Genomic DNA, 17,718 nt, shown 5'->3' with positions numbered 1-17,718 from the left:
ACTAAGCACGCGTACTGGGGACACCGTGCGCTTTACCGCATAACACGGTGTCTGACCAGTACGACGCCCTCTCACTTCACGGTAAGCACGGGGAGTTGGCTCAGGTATCCTACCCGGCTTTGCCACACCCCGCGTGTGGCCCCCCCCCCAAGAAATTTTTGGGTCTGACTCTCGGGCTCCCAACCGCGTCGCCGCGCTGCCTCCTCATACCAGCGCCTCTCTGCCTTCGCTGCCTCCAACTCCGCCTTGGGACGGCGATATTCCCCTGGCTGAACCCAGGGTCCTTTGCCGTCCAGGATCTCTTCCCAGGTCCACGAGTCCTGTGTCTTCTGTTTCTGCTGTCGCTGCCCTTCTCCACTCCGCTTGGTCCTTTGTTGGTGGGTGTTTCTGTAACGGCTGTCTAATTCCTCCTCCTCGAATGAGGAGAAGGAGTAGGGATCAGACCAAAATGCAGCGTGTTGTGAAGACATGACGAATATTTATTAAAGCAAAGACGAATACGAAAAACTCTTGGAAAATTACAAAACAACAAAACGACGTAGACAGACCTGAACATGTGAACTTATATAAACACGAAGAACGCACGAACAGGAACAGACTAACCAAACGAACGAAAACGAAACAGTCCCGTGTGGTGCGACAGACACAGACACAGGAACAATCACCCACCCACAAACAGTGAGAACAGCCTACCTTAATATGGTTCTCAATCAGAGGAAACGTCAAACACCTGCCTCTAATTGAGAACCATATCAGGCAACACATTTAACCCAACATAGAAACACATAACATAGAATGCCCACCCCAACTCACGCCCTGACCAACTAAACACATACAAAAACAAGGAAAACAGGTCAGGAACGTGACATAAACTGCATGGTTTCACGAGTTGTAGTGGGAGAAGCACGCACCATGTCACGTGACTCCAAGTTTACTTTGATATGATGGTTGTTATATCAATATTTGTGCATAGAGACGTTTTCACCACCATTTCCTGCATTTCCTTCCACCCGCCATGTGGAACAGACAAATTGTCGGCATTTATAAAATTACACCGAAACGTCCTGTTTCCATCACAGCTGTCGTGATTTTATTTTATACGATATGACTTTACACGCATAAAAACTGTGAATGGAAATATGGTTAATGCTGTGCACATGCACACTTCATATAAATGGTGCACTGTGCAATGTGGGCATCATCGAACAAACAGTTGCTAGCATTGACCTTTAACTCACCATTGTAAAAAAGTTCAAATATACATTTTAAAAAGTTGGTGTATTAGTGACATGGCATTGCATTAAACTGGCCCAACGAAACAAGCAAGTTGAATAGATTATTTCACCTAAATAACTATGATATTTTGCTGAATAACTACGATATTTTGCTGAATAACTCAGCAGCTATATGCACCAGTGTATATACACGCTATTCATTCATTGGTGTGCATCAGTGAAAAAGCAGAGTAGCTTGCATTTCAATTGAACCTCAACTGCCCCCTTGAAATTATATATTTTTTAAAATAATAATATGGAAATAGAGCTAAGGTTTTGTTGTGGTGGTGTGATGTAATCCATGCACTCATTGAATCTACATCATATTTAACTGGTTGACTCAATGAACAAGCTAGATCTAGTTACTAGCTACTGTAATGAACACGAGCGGAGAGAGAGAGCTGGTTTCAAGCGCAGGGCGCAGCGGGTGTTTATTGCAAAGGACCACAGGAGGCAGGTAGCTGGGTCCAGGCAGGCAGAAGTTCATACACAGGGGTCCAAAAGGGCAACAGTACAGGCAGGGCAAAGGCTAGTAACGTCGTCCGGGAGATCAGGCAATAGTTAGATAACAGGACATCCGATAGGCCAAAGTACAGGCAGGGAATAGACAAAAGGCGTCGTTAGTGAGGCAAGCAAAAACTATCATACACGGGAAACCCAGCGCTCTGAAAGCCATGTGTCACAAAACAAACAATACCTCACAGTGATGCGGTGCAAAGAACTGAACTAAATAGTGTGTGATAATGACATACAGGTGTGTAGTGAGCTGCGTTCAGGGGATCTAGGTGTCTGAGAGTGTGAGCTAGAAAGTGGGCTGGAAAGTGAGCTGCGTCCAGGGGATCTACGTGTTTGAGGGTGTGAGTTGGAAGCAGACGTTACAGTACAGCTACGTAATCTCGCCTACCAGCCAGCTTGCTCTCTGTCTGGATGTTTGGTTTCAGAGCGCATCAGAACAGGACTTGGTAGTCTATGGCAGGAGCAGAGAAAATAGACACTAGACACCGCTTTTAATGGGCTGATCTCTGTCCATCACCAGGCATCTAGCACCTCGCCCTCTTTGTGGATTTCAATGTGCAAGCATTGCAAGTAATGGGCCAAACAAAGAAGTGAGTTCGGGAAATCGGAAAGTATGCGTCAATTTTTTTTTGCACATATACATTTTCTATGCCTGAATTCAGAATCAATTGGGCTCTCGAAAAATAATGTGGTCACTGTGATAGAACATTTACTTTGATTAGCGACCTCTGCAATTTTTCAATGTCCCATCTCATACAGCTGTAGCAGGCTTTCTCCCTCTCCCACCTATATTTGAAAGGTAGGCTCAGCGACATGACATTGCCACAAGCAGCACCGGAGATATTGAGATGAACGAGATGCAACACAGTCACACACATTATTTGAGCATGTGCACAGGATCGCTTCACGCTGTGTATAGTGTGGTAGCAAAAGGACCAAAACTTGAGCCTCGCCTTCAACACTCTTCTTGTTGTGGAAATTGACCCACTAAGCTGTTTACTTGCGGCTTCTATGTCATATCGCCGAGTCTACCTTTAACCACACACCTTTCAAGTCTCACTTTGAGGCACAGTGTTACCAGGCTCTATGCGGCAGGATTCGTGACTAGCTACGTGCACAATCATCCATGTTTCCCACATTTTCATTCTCATTTTATTCACAGTGTGGGTGAGTGAGTAGTGAGTCTCAGCCTAGTCTGTCTCCACATGCCACCGCCAGGTAAAATAAATGGTCCAGATATTTGCCTTTTTTTTGAGACATCATCCTAAAACAAAAGTAAGTTAGTAGCACGCACATCCCCCCTAGGAACTTCTGTCCCACTGAGCTGGAAATTCTGTCCCACTGAGCTATGCACACTGCACAGCTCAGGCTGAGTGGAAGACAGTAGATCAGAGGGGGGATGGAAACTGTCATTCTATACAGCAGGCCAGGTGTAGCACTTATTTGGTCATGTCATTTAACATCTTGAAAGAATCATGTAGGGAAAGGGGGGATACCTAGTCAGTTCAACTGAATGCATTCAACGGAAATGTGTCTTCCGCATTTAACCCAACTCCTCTGCATCAGAGGTGCGGGGGGCTGCCTTAAATCGACATCCACGTCATTGGTGCCTGGGGAACAGTGGGTTAACTGCCTTTCTCAGGGGCAGAACAGATTTTTACCTTGTCAGCTTAGGGATTCGATCCAGCAACCTTTCGGTTACTGGCCTAACGCTCCTACCCGCCAGGTTACCTGCCACCCCATGTAGTCCGAGTTAAGTGTGATTGCTGAGCAACTCAGCTGTAAATGTGCCCTTTTTAAAGTAAACTTCGTAGATTATCCAGAAACACAGGACATTGTTCACTGGCTCAGATGTCCTTGTCTGCTGTGATTGGGTGTGAGAGAGGCAAGAGACCGTGAGGAGAGGGAAGTCAGTGCTGGCAAGGGCAGCAGCAGTGTTGATCTACAGGTGACAGAGTGAGTGACTAAGATGACATATCCTCTAATGTGAAAATAAACAGTCACAAAACTGTGTGTTCCCTGTCAAGGTATATATATAAATATGTATATATATATATATATATTACTGATGTTGATAGTGACAAAAAAATAAAACATTTGGCTTCCTTTGGAAACCAGTCATGTACAGCATAGACATAACATCAACCTGTGCACTCTGCCTTCAGTGATCATGACATACCTTTACCTGGGTTAAAATAGATGAAATGGAACTAGGCCCTGCATGTTCAATGTACGTAGCTTGAATGAATCACGTAGATTTGGACAAATGTGATTTTTGATAGAGCAACCGACTGTAAATGTGTCCTTTAAAGTATACTTTATAGGTTATCCAGTAACACAGGACATTGTTCACTGTCTCTGTCTGGCTCACCGTATGTCCTTGCCTGCTGTGATTGGGTGCTAGAGAGGCAAGCAACCGTAAGAAGAGGTCAGTGCATGCAGGAGCAACGGCAGGGTTGGTATTGAGGTGAGTGAGAGGAGAGTTATTCTCAAAAAGTGAAAAAAAAGTAGTCCCACAAAACTGGAGTCCCTTTCAAGGTGTATACAGTATTGTACTGATGTATGAAGGTGGTAAAATGTCGGCATGTGATGATCAACCTCTCCACAACACCAATCACGTCTACAAATCATATTTGTTTTACCCTGCATCCTTATAATACAACTGTCTTCATCTTTTGTGTCTTCTTAATATTTGCAGTGAATTACCTTCATTAATGATGGTGACGACTTATCCTTTCACTTATCCTTCCACTTATAGTGTTTTCAAAATACCCTTACATATACCCCTCAAAATGCCCCTGAAGAGACTCTGTTTCCGGGAGAGGACCCATGGACCCCCCTCTAACCGCCCCACCACCACAATTGTGTCCTTAGTGTAGAAATTTCTAAAAAACTTTATTGGTACAGTATGACGAAAAATGTATTTGTATTGCCAAGAGTAGTATAGTAAAGTTATTATATAACAAACTTTGCCTCATATGACTGAGGACAACACATAGCCGCATTGATGAAGTGGGTACTGAAAAATGGTGTCAGTAAAAGATAGAGAGATTAATAAAAAATGTAATTCTGAAGCTCTCTTTCTCATGTTTTGCTGGCAAACACTTAGGTCTACTCTATGAATAATGAGCGTAGTTAACCTCTCTGATCCCAACTTATGTGGCTAATAAGACATGGAAATATTACTGTGTCCTATTATTGGTCCTCTCCTCCAGCTCTCTGTCTGCGTCCCAAATGTATGGGCCCTGGCCAAAAGTAGTGCACTAAATAGGGAATAGGGTGGTATTTGGGACACAGACCCTGTCTCTCTTTAAGAAAGGTTAATAATGGGGTCATCACCCCGGAAGTTCCCTACTCACTATTCCATCCTCCCATTAAAGTTGACAGTCTGGTTGGCGGTTCAAACTCCAAAATAATGGTGAAATACCTAATTAACATAGAATTTGCTAACTATTATTGTGAGATAGATAGGAGCCAGTCCAGTAGCTCCTTCTCATGTTGGCTAGAGGTTACACACTGTATAGATAGAAGCCAGCTCCCTTTTACACTGGCTAGCATCAGTTGGCCATAAAGATGCGGTTACAGCAATGTGTGGCCAGCAGCAATCGATAACCACATGACTTATTCAGTACCCATCCTGAGCCTTTTCTCATAAGAGTAATGGGGACTGTTTCCCCCTCCAGTCACCTGCCTATTGTAAAGGAAATCAATGGAACCCACTTCAACTGAAACTTAAAATGAAAAGTGAGGTCTGAGGTGGCATTGGAATTTTCAAAAATGAAGTGCTGTGTGCGATACTACAGTGATTTAAAAATATATTTTTTACCTACGTTTATACTATAGCATTTTACGTCTGTCTTGGAGTGAAATGTACTTTCTTATCATTGTTGCATAATTTGAAAGGCTGAGAAGCATCTTCAGTGTCTTTAAAGCAGGTTGATCTTTATTGGAATGAGTGTTCTCCTGGAGGCAGAACTGAGATTCCTCTAGATAGGCCAGCTACAAAGGCAAAATTTGCTATATTGTCAAAATTCCTGAAAACAAAAATGTGCTTTTTGGTCTTAATTTAAGTTTAGGGTTTGGCATTAGGGTTAGCAGTGTGGTTAAGGTTAGGGTTAAGGTTAGGTTTAGGTTTAAATCTGATTTTATGACTTTGTGGCTGTGCCAGCTAGTGACCACGCTGCAGAGCTGTCTCTAGAACAAGATTCATAATGAAAAATGCTAACTTGCGTCTTTAAAGAGGGAGGATGAGCCATGCGTCTGGTGAAGTGGAGCATTAAGCCCAACAAATTGCACTGCCTCCCTGCTGAGGAAGCTCAGTATGCTGCATCTCATTTGTGTGTGTGTGTGTATGATAAAGCTCATGAAGCAGCATCTCATTTGCTCCTGGAGTGAGGTGTCCCTTTGAAATATACCCAGAGTCAAGGAGCAAATCTCTCCATTGCCTGCCCCCTGTCTGAAAAGCCTTCGCTCATGGAGAGAGAAAGAGAGAGAACAACACTCATCCCTAAAACCTATTAACTTACTAAGCCCTGTCTGAGGAAACAAAAAAAAACACACTAGTACTTTTGACCGATACTAGACTGCTGCTGTCAGACTTAGCTAGCTGGGAAGACTAGCATCTGGAGTTTAAAAATCCTTAAAAAGGTTCTTAGGATTTATCAGAATATGTGCAGACACTTTATGCTAAGTACAATTTATAATATGCATAGTCAAACTGCGAGTAGATGAGAGTACTGTAGTTGTGAAATACATTAATTTAATTGACAATCTTTCAAATTTTCTCATATCAGCTAAAATTATCAGAATGTTATTTAGTACAGAAAGCAAGTAACAAGGATGGTAACACTAAAAAGCAGCTACATCTAATAATTACCTCAGTCAACAGTACAGAGCTAAGCTGAGCTGTTCCTGCCTTCCGGTGTTTCATCTATTATTCATTGATAGTGAAAGGACTCTTATGAGTCTATTTGTGAGTTGGCTACATGGTGTACTGGTCTGCATCTGAAAAGGCTCCCTATTCCCTAATAGTGTGCTACATTTGACCAGGGCCCTCGTCTAGGCTCTGCCGCAAGCTTTCACCCCGCCACAACATGAGCCGAGGGTAGCCCTGGTAAAACGTAGCACACTATACAGGGAAAAGGGTTCCAAAATGTGCCATTTTATACACAGCCATTATGGTCTTGTCCCACTGACTTACCCGGATGTTGTCCTCCTGACGGTACTGTTTCCAGTTGCAGCCCGTGTCGCTGAACATGAGGAGGAAGGAGGAGACCCAGTCTGAGCTGCCGTAGCGACCCTGCGTGGCCACGGCTGTGATCTCTGTCCGCTCCCCCAGGTCCACCTCCAACCACTGGTACTTATTAGACTCCACAGGAGCCCAGCCTCCAGCACCTGCAGGAAATACCGCACAGAGATACCACATATTATAACTCTTTGGGAAGGTTTCTCTGACACAGATTAAGCCTAATAGTGAACTAAAGAGCATTTTCAAAGATTATCCAAAATGTAATTTATTGTTAATAATAATAATCTATTAATAGATTGTTGAGCAGCATTGTGCCTCTCAAAATAAAGTGTTACCGTGAACCATTTAAGAGGAGCACATGCGTAAGACATAATCAGTGTACACATACAGTACAGTGTATATCCTCAGGGGGAATGAAGCAGTACAGTGCATATCCTCAGTGGGGATGAAGCAGTACAGTGCATATCCTCAGGGGGAATGAAGCAGTACAGTGTATATCCTCAGTGGGGATGAAGCAGTACAGTGCATATCCTCAGTGGGGATGAAGCAGTACAGTGCATATCATCAGTGGGGATGAAGCAGTACAGTGCATATCCTCAGGGGGAATGAAGCAGTACAGTGCATATCCTCAGGGGGAATGAAGCAGTACAGTGCATATCCTCAGGGGGAATGAAGCAGTACAGTGCATATCCTCAGGGGGAATGAAGCAGTACAGTGCATATCATCAGTGGGGATGAAGCAGTACAGTGCATATCCTCAGTGGGGATGAAGCAGTACAGTGCATATCCTCAGTGGGAATAAAGCAGTACAGTGCATATCCTCAGTGGGGATGAGGCAGTACAGTGCATATCCTCAGTGGGGAATGAGGCAGTACAGTGCATATCCTCAGTGGGGAATGAGGCAGTACAGTGCATATCCTCAGGGGGAATGAAGCAGTACAGTGTATATCCTCAGGGGGAATGAAGCAGTACAGTGCATATCCTCAGGGGGAATGAAGCAGTACAGTGCATATCCTCAGTAGGGATGAAGCAGTACAGTGCATATCCTCAGTGGGGATGAAGCAGTACAGTGCATATCCTCAGGGGGAATGAGGCAGTACAGTGCATATCATCAGGGGGAATGAGGCAGTACAGTGCATATCATCAGGGGGAATAAAGCAGTACAGTGCATATCCTCAGGGGGAATGAAGCAGTACAGTGCATATCCTCAGTGGGGATGAAGCAGTACAGTGCATACCCTCAGTGGGAATGAAGCAGTACAGTGCATATCCTCAGGGGGAATGAGGCAGTGCAGTGCATATCCTCAGGGGGAATGAAGCAATACAGTGCATATCCTCAGTGGGAATGAAGCAGTACAGTGCATATCCTCAATGGGGAATGAGGCAGTGCAGTGCATATCCTCAGGGGGAATGAAGCAGTACAGTGTATATCCTCAGTGGGAATGAAGCAGCCTTGCACTGCGAGACCTAACCTGAAAACATCTACATCCATTACAGAGCTGGTGGCAAAATGAGGATGCATGATCCGCCAGCAGGTACTGTGCACACAACCTGATGTTTATTTCAAGACATACAAACACATGGGAGAAATACTTCAGGTGTCATTGACAGTCAGGGCCATTTTGTGATCAGGAGTCACTCTCCATTGTATGATAAAGAAGAGCAGTTTCTATCATGCAACTGGTTAAAATGTGCAGAAAGTGTCCAAGTCTCTCATGGGATTCACATTAAAGTAACCACTCAAACTGGAGCTCTGCATGGTCATGACTGCAGTAGTTTATATAGTCAATCCCCTAAACAGACACTTGTCAAGTGCAGTACCATTAGCTGCTTTTTGGGGGGAAGATTTTACTTGCAATGACTGATATATGGTTGTCTTACCTACCTTAGTTGAATGTACTGACTAAGTGGCTTTAGAAAAGAGCGTCTGGTAAATGACCAAACGTTCATGTTAATGTAGATAGAAGACAAATAGAGCAATCTGATCAACAGAGTGACCTATTCCATGAAACATCACAACAGGTTGTGGAACAGGAACAGGCATTTGGCTTCTGCAAGAGCCAGGAGGAGGGAGAGAGGGAAGCCAGCCGGATAGAGACATGAAGGAGAGAGGGAAGCCAGCCGGATAGAGACATGAAGGAGAGAGGGAAGCCAGCCGGATAGAGACATGAAGGAGAGAGGGAAGCCAGCCGGATAGAGACATGAGGGAGAGAGGGAAGCCAGCCGGATAGAGACATGAGGGAGAGAGGGAAGCCAGCCGGATAGAGACATGAAGGAGAGAGGGAAGCCAGCCGGATAGAGACATGAAGGAGAGAGGGAAGCCAGCCGGATAGAGACATGAAGGAGAGAGGAAAACCAGTCGGATAGAGACATGAGGAGAAGTGATGAAATGGCACACTGTAGAATGGAGACGCCGCCGTGAGAAAGGAGGTACGACAGGATGAGAAGTGTGCTAATGTCTGTGAGAGAAGGGAAGCATAAAGTGCTGAGTCGGGCCAAAGTGCAGCCTCAGAGCCCCGGACGCCAGATGGACAGAACGGGAGCAGAGCTGTCTAGAGGAGTTGCCCAGGCTTCCAGCAGGGTCGGCACAAAGACAGAACACAAGACAGCTAGAGGGCCTAGTACAGAAATGACTCATACCGCATCTGCCAATAGAAATGCCCCAATAAGCTGCAGCATGCTTTACTCTATACAGAGAGAGAACACACAGAGCCTTTTAAGTACCCAACACAAAGACACCGAGGTTAAAGACCATTTAACATTTGGTACCAAGTTGATGTCATCTAACTAAGCTGACGCAAATAGTCTCCAGGAACCCCACAGGGACTTAGGGACCAGACTCCCCTGATTCTCCACCCTTAATATTCCTACTTTACCGTTTATATAACCGTCTGTTGGTTGTACTCACACTACTGTCTGGTCTGGTCCGGGTTAAGACAACAAACTGCCTGTATGGGTTGGCATTTAGGACATGAGGCAGTGAAAGGCCTGGTTTAATAAGTACTTAACTTTAGTAGCAGACAGACATTGCCATTGACACAGCGATGAGAGGGAGAGCGAACACGTTGACCTTTGTTCATTACTGGTGATGGAATAGAGAGCAGAGAGAGCATGCAGGGGAGAAAAAGAGAAGCAGAATACACAATACCAGGAGGGTATCCAGCACCTGCTCGCCCGTCCAGCATCACTACTCTGGACGGCTCTGACTTAGAATACGTGGACAACTACAAATACCTAGGTGTCTGGTTAGACTGTAAACTCTCCTTCCAGACTCACATTAAGCGTCTCCAATCCAAAAATACATCTAGAATCGGCTTCCTATATCGCAACGAAGAATCCTTCACTCATGCTGCCAAACATACCCTCGTAAAACTGACCATCCTACCGATCCTCGACTTCGGTGATGTCATCTGTAAAATAGCCTCCAACACTGTACTCAACAAACTGGATGCAGTCTATCACAGTGCCATCCGTTTTGTTACCAAAGCCCCATACACTACCCACCATTGCGACCTGTACGCTCTCGTTGGTTGGCCCTCGCTTCATACTCGTCGACAAACCCACTGGCTACAGGTTATCTACAAGTCTCTGCTAAGTAAATCCCCGCCTTATCTCAGCTCACTGGTCACCATAGCAACACCCACTCGTAGCACGCGCTCCAGCAGGTATATCTCACTGGTCACCCCCAAAGCCAATTCCTCCTTTGGTCATCTTTCCTCCCAGTTCTCTGCTGCCAATGACTGGAACGAACTGCACAAATCTCTGAAGCTGGAAACACTTATCTCCCTCACTAGCTTTAAGCACCAGCTGTCAGAGCAGCTCACAGATTACTGCACCTGTACAAAGCCCATCTATAATTTAGCCCAAACAACTACCTCTTCCCCTTCTGTATTTATTTATTTTGCTCCTTTGCACCCCATTATTTCTATTTCTACTTTGACATTCTTCCACTGCAAATCTACCATTTCAGTGTTTTACTTGCTATATTGAATTTACCTCGCCACCATGGCCTTTTTTTGCCTTCACCTCCCTTATCTCACCTCATTTGCTCACATTGTATATAGACTTATTTTTCTACTGTATTATTGACTGTATGTTTTGTTTACTCCATGTGTAACTCTGTGTTGTATGTGTCAAATTGCTATGCTTTATCTTGGCCAGGTCGCAGTTGCAAATGAGAACTTGTTCTCAACTAGCCTACCTGGTTAAATAAAGGTGAAATAAATATATAAATAAGATGGGAGAACCTGCCACAAGGACAACAGCACTTCACCAATCTGGGCTTTAAGGGAGAGTGGCCAGATGGAAGCCTATCCTGAGAAAAAGGCACATGACAGTACACCTGGAAAAAGAAACATGAAAGACCCTGAGATAAGGCAAAATATTCTGTGGTCTGATGAGACAAATGTAACTATTTGGTATGAATGTAAAACGCTGTCTGGAGAAAACCAGGAACAGCTCTTTACCCGTCTACCACCATCCCTACCGTGAAGCATGAGGGTGGCAGCATCATGCTATGGGGATGCTTTTCAGTGGCAGGGACTGGGAGACTGGTAAGGATAGAGGGAACAATGACTGGAGCCAAATACAGGCAAATTACCTTGGAACAGTAACCTTTGCACTAGTCTAACAGCACAATGACCCCAAGCATACAGCCAAAGCAACGCTGGAATGGCTTCAGGACAACAATGGGAAAGTCCTTGAGTGGCACAGCCAGACTTAAATCCCATTGAAAATCTGTGGAAAGACTTGAACATCGCTGTTCACCACCACCCCACATCTAACTTAACAAAGCTTCAGTAAATCTGCATGAAAGAATAGGAGAAAATCCCCAAATCCAGATGTGCAAAGCTGATACAGACATACCCAAGACGACTCAAAGCTGCAATCGCCGCCAAAGGTGCTTCTACAAAGTATTGATTCAGGGGTGTGAATACTTATTTACATTTGATATTTCTGCATTTGATTTTCAATAAATTTGCAAAAATGTCTAAAAACACGTTTTCACTTTGTTATTATGGGGTATTGAGTGTAGATGGGTGAGAAAACAAATATATTTAATACATTTTTAATTCAGGCTGTAACAACAAAATTTGGAATAAGTCAAGGGGTATGAATATTTTCTGAAGGCACTGTATCTGACTAAAATATAAACATTATCGGTGGCATCTAATCATTTGTCCGTAAATTTCTCTAATGCCATATCTACTACCCAGCGGGAAAAACTTGTTGAAATAATGTCATCACAACCTTGTAAATTATGTTATGATTTCAACCAGCTTTGCCTTATCAGAAGTACCCCACAGAGAGAGCCATGGTTGGTTACCACACTGAGTGGAATCACACAGTACTGCAAACACTATCCTTTTCTGAGGTTCTACAAAATACAACTTTTCTTTTCTTCACAGATCAGTGGTGAATTCCATCACGAGTCACCAATGTAGCTGTAGGGTATCTAAATTGAATAATCCCTTTACTCTCTGTTCCAATAAATCTCTACCCTCGGTCTTTAGATTTGGTCATATTGTGTATGACAGGCCTTCCAACCAGGAAGATAAAATCACTCAGACTTTTCTCCTCTTCCTGTTATGGGGTGCGTCCAAAATGGCACCCTATTCCAGGTATCATCCACTAGATTGAGCCGCAGGACCATTTTTTTCTTGAGCGGATGGACAGGAGGCTGGAACATAATTATAAAATCATTTGTAGACTGTAAATATATCCACAGGAAGCCCAAACAGATTTAATATTTGACTAAAACACAATTTCAAACCTTGCTTACATGTATTTTTTTTTATTTTAACCTTTATTTAACTAGGCAAGTCAGTTAAGAAGAATTTCTTATTTTCAATGACGGCCTAGGAACAGTGGGTTAACTGCCTTGTTCAGGGGCAGAACGACAGATTTTTACCTTGTCAGCTCAGGGATTCGATCTTACAACCTTTCGGTTGCTAGTCAAACGTTCTAACCTCTAGGCTACATGCTGCACTGTATAAGACCACATATCTATTTATTAATACGTTGGAACATATTTCTGGTGTTTTTACAGTCTTTTATGTCCAACAATTAATTAATAAAAAAATATATTTTGGTTAACAAATATATATTTTTTTATATTATTGGCACCTAGTTTTCAATATTTTGTCCAGCCTCCCCTTGCGAGGGTAACGACACTTTTTCTATAATGTTTTATGAGATTGGAGAACACATTGGGAGGGATCTTCCATTCCTCCATACAGAATCTTTCCAGATCCTTGATGTCCTTCGGTCTGTGCTTGTGGACTGCCCTGTCCAATTCAAACCACCGGTTTCCAATGAGGTTCAAGTCTCGAGACTGAGATGGCCATTGCTAATGTTGATTTTGTGGTCAATTAACCATTTTCTTTGTGGATTTTGAAGTGTGCTTGGGGTCATTGTCTTGCTGGAAGATCCACTTGCGGCCAAGTTTCAGCCTCTTGGCAGAGGCAACCAGGGTTTTGGCTAAAATGTCCTGGTACTTTGTAGAGTTCATAATGCAGTTGACCTTAACCACATACCTAGGGGCCCTTGTTATGTTCTGCATATGCATCCTTCTTTCGAGGCCAAACCCACCTCTGGTGTGCGTGGTCAAAGAGCAATTTTGTAACTCCAGTTGTTTACATGTGTTGGTTGTTCTCAAGAAAGGCTGTTTTATGGCAACCCTTACAAAGAGCCTATTGGCATGGAGATGGCGTCTAATTGTAGATTTGGAGAATTGGTGACCCCAAGATACGACCAAGTTCTGTAATTCTCCAAATGTGACCACTTTTCTTTGCGTTCCAAAATATCTTCCTCACTGTGCGTGGGGACAAGATACACATGCGTCCACTACCAGGCAAGTTTAGCACTGTTCCAGTGGTTTTAAATTTCATAATTGTTGCCCTTATAGTAGTAAGTGGTATATTTGTTTTTTTCAGTAGCTTTTTTTGCACCCATTTCCTGATTTATGAAAGTCAACAACAATCAGTATATTTTTATTTGTGAGTTTTTTGCTATTCCCCATGCTGATGGATGACAAAGCAATTTTATATGCGTGTTACCTCATTTTTATACCCCAGTGAAAAAGGAAGCTATGGAAGGCCACAACACAGTTCCTTAAACTGAGGTTAATTTAAGTAGAATGTTAATGTAGATTTTATTTAGTTCATATTTATTTATAAGAATCTTTAGGGGTGCCAACCATTTTGACACATAAAGTACTTTTTTAAACTTGTTAAACAAAATCTCTTTCTCAGAGTAATTGTATTAGTACAAAATAATACAAACTGTGCACTTTTAAGACGACACAATATAGCTTGGTATTTGTATTATTTATATCATACAGTCTTTTTTGCTCATCTTTATGTTTGTATTTATTAGGGATCCCCATTAGGTGCTGCCAAGGCAGCACCTTCTCTTCCTGGGGTCAAAACACATTAAGGCACTTACATTATATTTAAAACAAAGTATAAAACACCATTTGTAATTTTCCTAAGTCCTTTGTGGCACCTGACCACACGACTTTACAGTAGTCCAGGTGAGACAAAACTAGGGCCCGTAGGACCTGCCTTGTTGATAGTGTTGTTAAGAAGGCAGAGCAGCGCTTTATTGTGGACAGACTTCTCCCAATCTTAGCTACTGTTGTATCTACATGTTTTGACCATGACAGTTTACAATCCAGGGTTACTGCAGGCAGTTTAGTCACCTCAAATTGCTCAATTTCCACATTATTCATTACAACATTTAGTTGAGGTTTAGGGTTTAGTGAATTATTTGTCCCAAATAAAATGCTTTTAGTTTTTCAAATATTTAGGACTAACTTATTCCTTGCCACCCATTCTGAAACTAACTTTGTTAATTGTTGCAGTCTTTTCAGTCGCTGTAGTAGTTGACATGTATAGTGTTAAACAGATAAAAAGATAAGATGACGCCGACAGAAAGGGTCGCCTCGCTTCTAGTCCTTAGGAAACTCTGCAGTATTTTGTTTTTTTCCTGTATTATTTCTTATATTGTAAAAATCTTAAGTGTTATTACACACAGCTGGGAAGAACTATTGGATATCAGAGCAACGTCAACTTATCAGCATTACGACCAGGAATAAAACTTTCCCGAAGCAGATCATTTGTCCGAACCACCCAGGGCATTTGAACAGATTCCAGAGGCTGACCCAAAACAACGCCGCCGAAGAAGATGTAGACAGAGCGGTCTTCTGGTCAGACTTCGGAGGCGCGCACACCACCCACCGCTTCCAAGTATATTACTCGCTAATGTCTCTAGATAACAAGGTAGACAAAATTAGTGCAAAGGTTGCTTTCCAGAGAGACATCAGGGATTGTAACATACTCTGTTTCACAGAAACATGGCTCTTTCTGGATATGCTGTCGGAGTCGGTACAGCCACCTGGATTATTTGTGCGTCGCGCCGACAGGAATAAACATCTCTCCGGGGAGAATAAGGGCGGGGGTGTGTGTTTCATGATTAACGACTCGTGGTGTAATTGTAACAACATAAAGGAACTCAAGTCCTTTGTTCACCTGACCTAGAAATCCTCAATCAAATGCTGACCGTATTATCCCCCGAGGGAATTCTCCTTGGTTATTGTCACAGCCGTGTATATCCCCCCTCAAGCCGAAACCACAACAGCCCTCAAGGAACTTCACTGGGCTTTATGCAAACTGGAAACCATAAATCCTGAGGCTGCATTTATTGTAGCTGGGGATTTAAACAAAGCAAATTTGAGAACAAGGCTACCTAAATTCTATCAGCATATTGACAGTAGCACTTGCGCTGGAAAAATTCTGGATCTGTCACGCCCTGATCTGTTTCCCCTGTCCTTCTGATTGTCTCCACCCCCTCCAGGTGTCGCTTATTTTCCCTGGTGTATTTATCCCTGTGTTTCCTGTCTCTCTGTGCCAGTTCGTCTTGTATGTTCAAGTCAACCAGCGTGTTTTTCCTGTGCTGCTGCTTAACTACTCTCTTTTACTAGTCCTCCTGGTTTCGACTCCATTCCCGCTTGCCTGACCATTCTGTCTGCCCTGACCTCGAGCCTGCATGCCATTCTGTACCTCTGGAATTCTGAATTGGTTTTGACCTTTTGCCTGTCCACGACCATTCTCTTGCCTACCCCTTTTGAATTGTTAATAAACAGACTCTAACCATCTGCCTCTTGTGTCTGCATCTGGGTCTCGCCTTGTGCCCTTATAGGATCACTGCTACTCTAACTTTCACGATGCAAGCAAGGCCCTCCCCCGCCCTCCTTCGGCAAATCTGACCACGACTCCATTTTGCTCTTCCCTTCCTATGGGCAGAAACTCAAACAGGATGTAACCGTGCTAAGGACTATTCATTGCTGGACTGACCAATCGGAATCCACACTTCAAGATTGTTTTGATCACAATCGACGTATACGCTGATTCGGTGAGTGAGTTTATAAGGAAGTGTATAAGAGATGTTGTACCTACTACGACTATTAAAACCTACCCTAACCAAAAACCGTGGATAGATGGCGGCATTCGTGCAAAACTGAGAATGCAAACCACCGCATTTAACCATGGAAATGTGACTGGGGATATGGCCAAATACAAACAGTGTAGTTATTCCTTCCGCAAGGCAATCAAACAAGTGAAATGTCAGTATAGAGACAAAGTGATGTTGCAATTCAACGAGACAAACACGAGACATATGTTGCAGGGTCTACAGACAATCACGGACTAAAAAATGAAAATCAGCCACGTCACGGACACCGACATCTTGCTTCCAGACAAACTAAACACATTCTTTGCCCGCTTTGAGGATAATACAGTGCCACCGACGTGACCCACTACCAAGAACTGTGGGCTCCTTCTCCGTGGCCTACGTAAGTAAGACATTGAAGCGTGTTACCCCTCGCAAGGCTGCCGGCCCAGACTGCATCCCTAGCCGCGTCCTCAGAGCATGTGCAGACCAGCTAGCTGGTGTGTTTTTACGAACATATTCAATCTCTCCCTATCCCAGTCTGCTGTCCCCACATGCTTCAAGATGGCCACCATTGTTCCTGTACCCAAGAAGACAAAGGTAACTGAATTAAATGACTATCGCCCCGCAGCACTCACTTCTGTCACCATGAAGTGCTTTGAGAGGCTAGTCAAGGATCATATCACCTTCACCTTACCTGTCACCCTGTACCCACTTCAATTTGCTTACAGCCCCAATAGGTCCACAGATGATACAATCGCCATCACACTGCACAATCCTATTTGGACAAGAGAAATACCCATGTAAGAATGCTGTTCATTGACTATAGCTCAGGATGCAACACCATAGTACCCTCCAAGCTCATCATTAAGCCTGAGGCTCTGGGTCTCAACCCCGCCCTGCGCAATTGGGTCCTGGACTTCCTGACGGGCCGCCCCCAGGTGGTGAAGGTAGGAAACAACACCTCCACTTTTCTGATCTTCAACACTGTGGCCCCACAAGGGTGCATGCTCAGCCCCCTCCTGTACTCCCTGTTCACCATGACTGTGTGGCCATGCACGCTTCCAACTCAATCATCAAGTTTGCAGATGACACAACAGTAGTAGGCTTGATTACCAACAACAACGAGACAGCCTAAAAGGAGGTGGTGAGGGCACTCAGAGTATGGTGTCAGGAAAACAACCTCTCACTCAATGTCAACAAAACAAAGGAAATGATCGTGGACTTCAGGA

At 43.7% G+C, this 17,718-nt stretch overlaps 1 protein-coding gene across 1 annotated transcript in view; it reads right to left on the bottom strand.

The window, feature by feature from the left end:
- cntnap3 (contactin associated protein family member 3) overlaps nucleotides 1-17,718 on the bottom strand; it is a 187,666-nt gene that overhangs the window by 157,132 nt on the left and 12,816 nt on the right. Inside the window, exon 3 of the mRNA XM_038989461.1 lies at nucleotides 6,991-7,184. Within this exon, the coding sequence (XP_038845389.1) occupies nucleotides 6,991-7,184 (194 nt within the window). The remainder of the gene's footprint in view (nucleotides 1-6,990; nucleotides 7,185-17,718) is intronic.

This window comes from Salvelinus namaycush, chromosome 3, assembly GCF_016432855.1.
Source record: "Salvelinus namaycush isolate Seneca chromosome 3, SaNama_1.0, whole genome shotgun sequence".
NCBI classification, from domain to species: domain Eukaryota; kingdom Metazoa; phylum Chordata; class Actinopteri; order Salmoniformes; family Salmonidae; genus Salvelinus; species Salvelinus namaycush.
Note: the sequence above shows the minus strand (reverse complement) of the source record. Positions and strands in the feature narration are given on the sequence as shown.